Source organism: Apaloderma vittatum, unplaced genomic scaffold (assembly GCF_000703405.1).
Source record: "Apaloderma vittatum isolate BGI_N311 unplaced genomic scaffold, ASM70340v1 scaffold37577, whole genome shotgun sequence".
Taxonomy (NCBI): domain Eukaryota; kingdom Metazoa; phylum Chordata; class Aves; order Trogoniformes; family Trogonidae; genus Apaloderma; species Apaloderma vittatum.
In genome coordinates, this window is record NW_009725263.1 from 3,368 (window position 1) to 6,081 (window position 2,714).

A 2,714-nucleotide genomic window follows, 5' to 3' on the forward strand; every position below is an offset into this window, starting at 1 on the left:
ATTCCTGCTCAAAATTAGTAATCTTGCAAATGATTCAAAGAGGATGGGTGAGTGACACTTTCTCTGAGAGTTGCTAATGTCACCACTCGTCAAAAAAGCTTTCTTGACTCTCCAGAAAATAAGGTTCTAATTTGTACAAAAACTCCAACACAAGAGACTGAATCATATTTACTTAGTTCCAAAGATCAGAGTAACAACTACACCTTCATAATAAGGCGGTCCAGGATTATGCATGTGATATACGTTATATGTTACGTAAAATAAAGAGATTAGAACATTAATCTCCTAATTAGAAAATTTACAAATAAAGCTCAATAATTTACATAAGAACATAAGAGAAATCTGACTGCATAAATCAGCAGTCCCTTTGGTACAGCATTCTTGCCTTTGTCAGTGACAATAGGAGAAATTACTCAGGCAGAGCAGGCAAGCCTGAACCCTTTCTGAGGTTCACTCCTATCACAGTCTTCCAGCACTCACAACTGTTCTAGCAGGGATATTAGTGATTACATATCTGTCTACTTGTTTTATCCACTTATGACTGTTGTCTATTACCCTGTCGGAACAATCCCTTTTCTATTTGCTGACACACTCTACTCACTGGATTTCAGTTTTGGTTCAGCCAAGTGGAAGCTGAACACATTCTGAAAACATATGGTTTTCCTCTTAATTTTACATTTCATAGTATTTACGTAAAAAAAAAAAACCACCTTGTGAAATTATCATTGAAATAACTATCTATTAATCTGTTAAATTGTCACTACAGAATACATTGGTGTTCTTGTCTTGGTGCACAGAAGTGTTGTTTTTTACCAGGCTCTAAACATGAAACTCTCTTGCCTCGTGATCTGGGCTGGAACACTCTTTCTGAATCCAGTCACTGCTGAGTGCAACACAGTTTCTCAAACTGTAAGTTTTATATGTGTGTAAGCTACTCTTATTTTTAAAAGATACACTAGAAGTTAAAGGCATTTTTAAAACTACCTTGTAAACACAAAATTTGTCTCTCACAGAGACAAACAAGAAGATGCAGTTTTCTGTGAAATGGACAGCTAGCTGCAAGCAGTGATTGCAAGTGTAATACTGAAGCATATCTGAGATGGTTTTATATCTCAGCCAAGTCTCCATTCAACAGAATTGCATCCTTTGATGCAATTCTTTGATCCTTGACATCACTCTGGAATACACCTAGAAAGCAACAGTTACTTAGACAAAACCATCTACTGCTCAAGTGAAAGAGGTAATAATTATTGAGTTAGTACTGGCCTGAGTCAGGTCTACATGTATATGAGAAATTTTAAACGTTTTGTGAGATTACTTTAATGGATTTTGTATTTACTTGGAAATGAAGGAGAATGAAGAAGTCATGATTAGCAGTCAAGTAAAGAATTAGTACTGCACTATTTGCACTCTGACTCACCGCCCACAGATCCAGTCCTGCATCTACTTCTTTAGCTCTGGGGCAAACATGAAGAACAAAAAACCAGACACAACGTATGTGCAGTGTAGAAAAAGCACTCCATCTCCATTTATTTTTAAATAAGCTACCTCGACTCAATCTGGTCGCAGTGTGTAAAAAGCTGAACACAGGCTACTTATTTAGGAAGAGGGATAACACAATCAATCTGTTCCCAGCACTTAGAATTTCCTTTAAAGCCAGTTCAAGTACGTTGACACTAAATGACAATCTGCAGACATGTATGTTTTGCTGAAGGTCTGCTCCAAAGTTGTTTTTAAGAGTAAAAATAACTGTTTCTAAACCAAAACAATACATCTGAAAAAGCATGTCTGAATTATTTTTCAGCCTTGAATTCACCTTCCCTGTCCTCCCTGGGGTGCGACTTTTCACTTTATAGCACCCCAACATTGTACATAAGAGCCAGCAGTGGCCTCGGTCACCGTAGGAATAAGTATCAGCAAGAGCCTTTCTGCATCCCAGTCCCAGGCAGTGACTGCAAACATCAGGTGTTACCACAGCCAGTAGCACACACTGTCTGCAAAAACATGCTGCTGACTTCAGAACGTGCAGCCTCTTGAAAGAGACTGAGCTGAAAAGCAAATTCACTGAACAGAATCAGTTCTGTTTAGCTCAAATAAGGACATCCTCTATGGCCGCTTCTTTCCTTCTTCTATGTTGTGAGAAAGGAATCCTTTTTCCACCCAATGAACTTTCACACATAATTCTGAAAGAGACAGCTCTACTAATTCCTAAGTAGCATGCCAAACTGGTTGTATTTTGGACGATCATCACATAAACAGTCTTGCATCTCACACAGTTTAAGCACTAACTGATCTGGAACTTCAGGTCTCTATACACTAGGAGGATGCATTTTACTGTATCACCAGACCAGAAGTGTATCATAAAAACAGAAATAAAATCTCAGAATCACAGAATGTTAGGGGATGGAGGGGATACTCCTCAGTCTCCTCCAAGCTAGAGACCCAGCTCCTTCAGCCTTTCCTCATCCGGGAGATGTTCCACTCCCTTCAGCATCTTTGTGGTTCTGCATTGGAATCTCTCAAGTAGTTCCCTGTCTCTCTTGAGCTGAGGGGCCCAGAACTGGACACAAGGTTCCAGATGTGGCCTCACCAGGGCAGAGCAGAGGGGCAGGAGAACCTCTCTCGACCTACTGGCTACTCCCCTTCTAATACACCCCAGGATGCCATTGGCCTTCTTGGCCACGAGGGCACATTGCTGGCTCATGGCCATCCTG

At 40.1% G+C, this 2,714-nt stretch overlaps 1 protein-coding gene across 1 annotated transcript in view; it reads left to right on the plus strand.

Moving 5' to 3' along the window:
- Positions 1–2,714, plus strand: part of LRRC19 (leucine rich repeat containing 19) — a gene marked incomplete at its 5' end in the record, with an annotated part of 7,184 nt that overhangs the window by 1,045 nt on the left and 3,425 nt on the right. Inside the window, 1 exon segment of the mRNA XM_009872822.1 lies at positions 817–909. Within this exon segment, the coding sequence (XP_009871124.1) occupies positions 817–909 (93 nt within the window).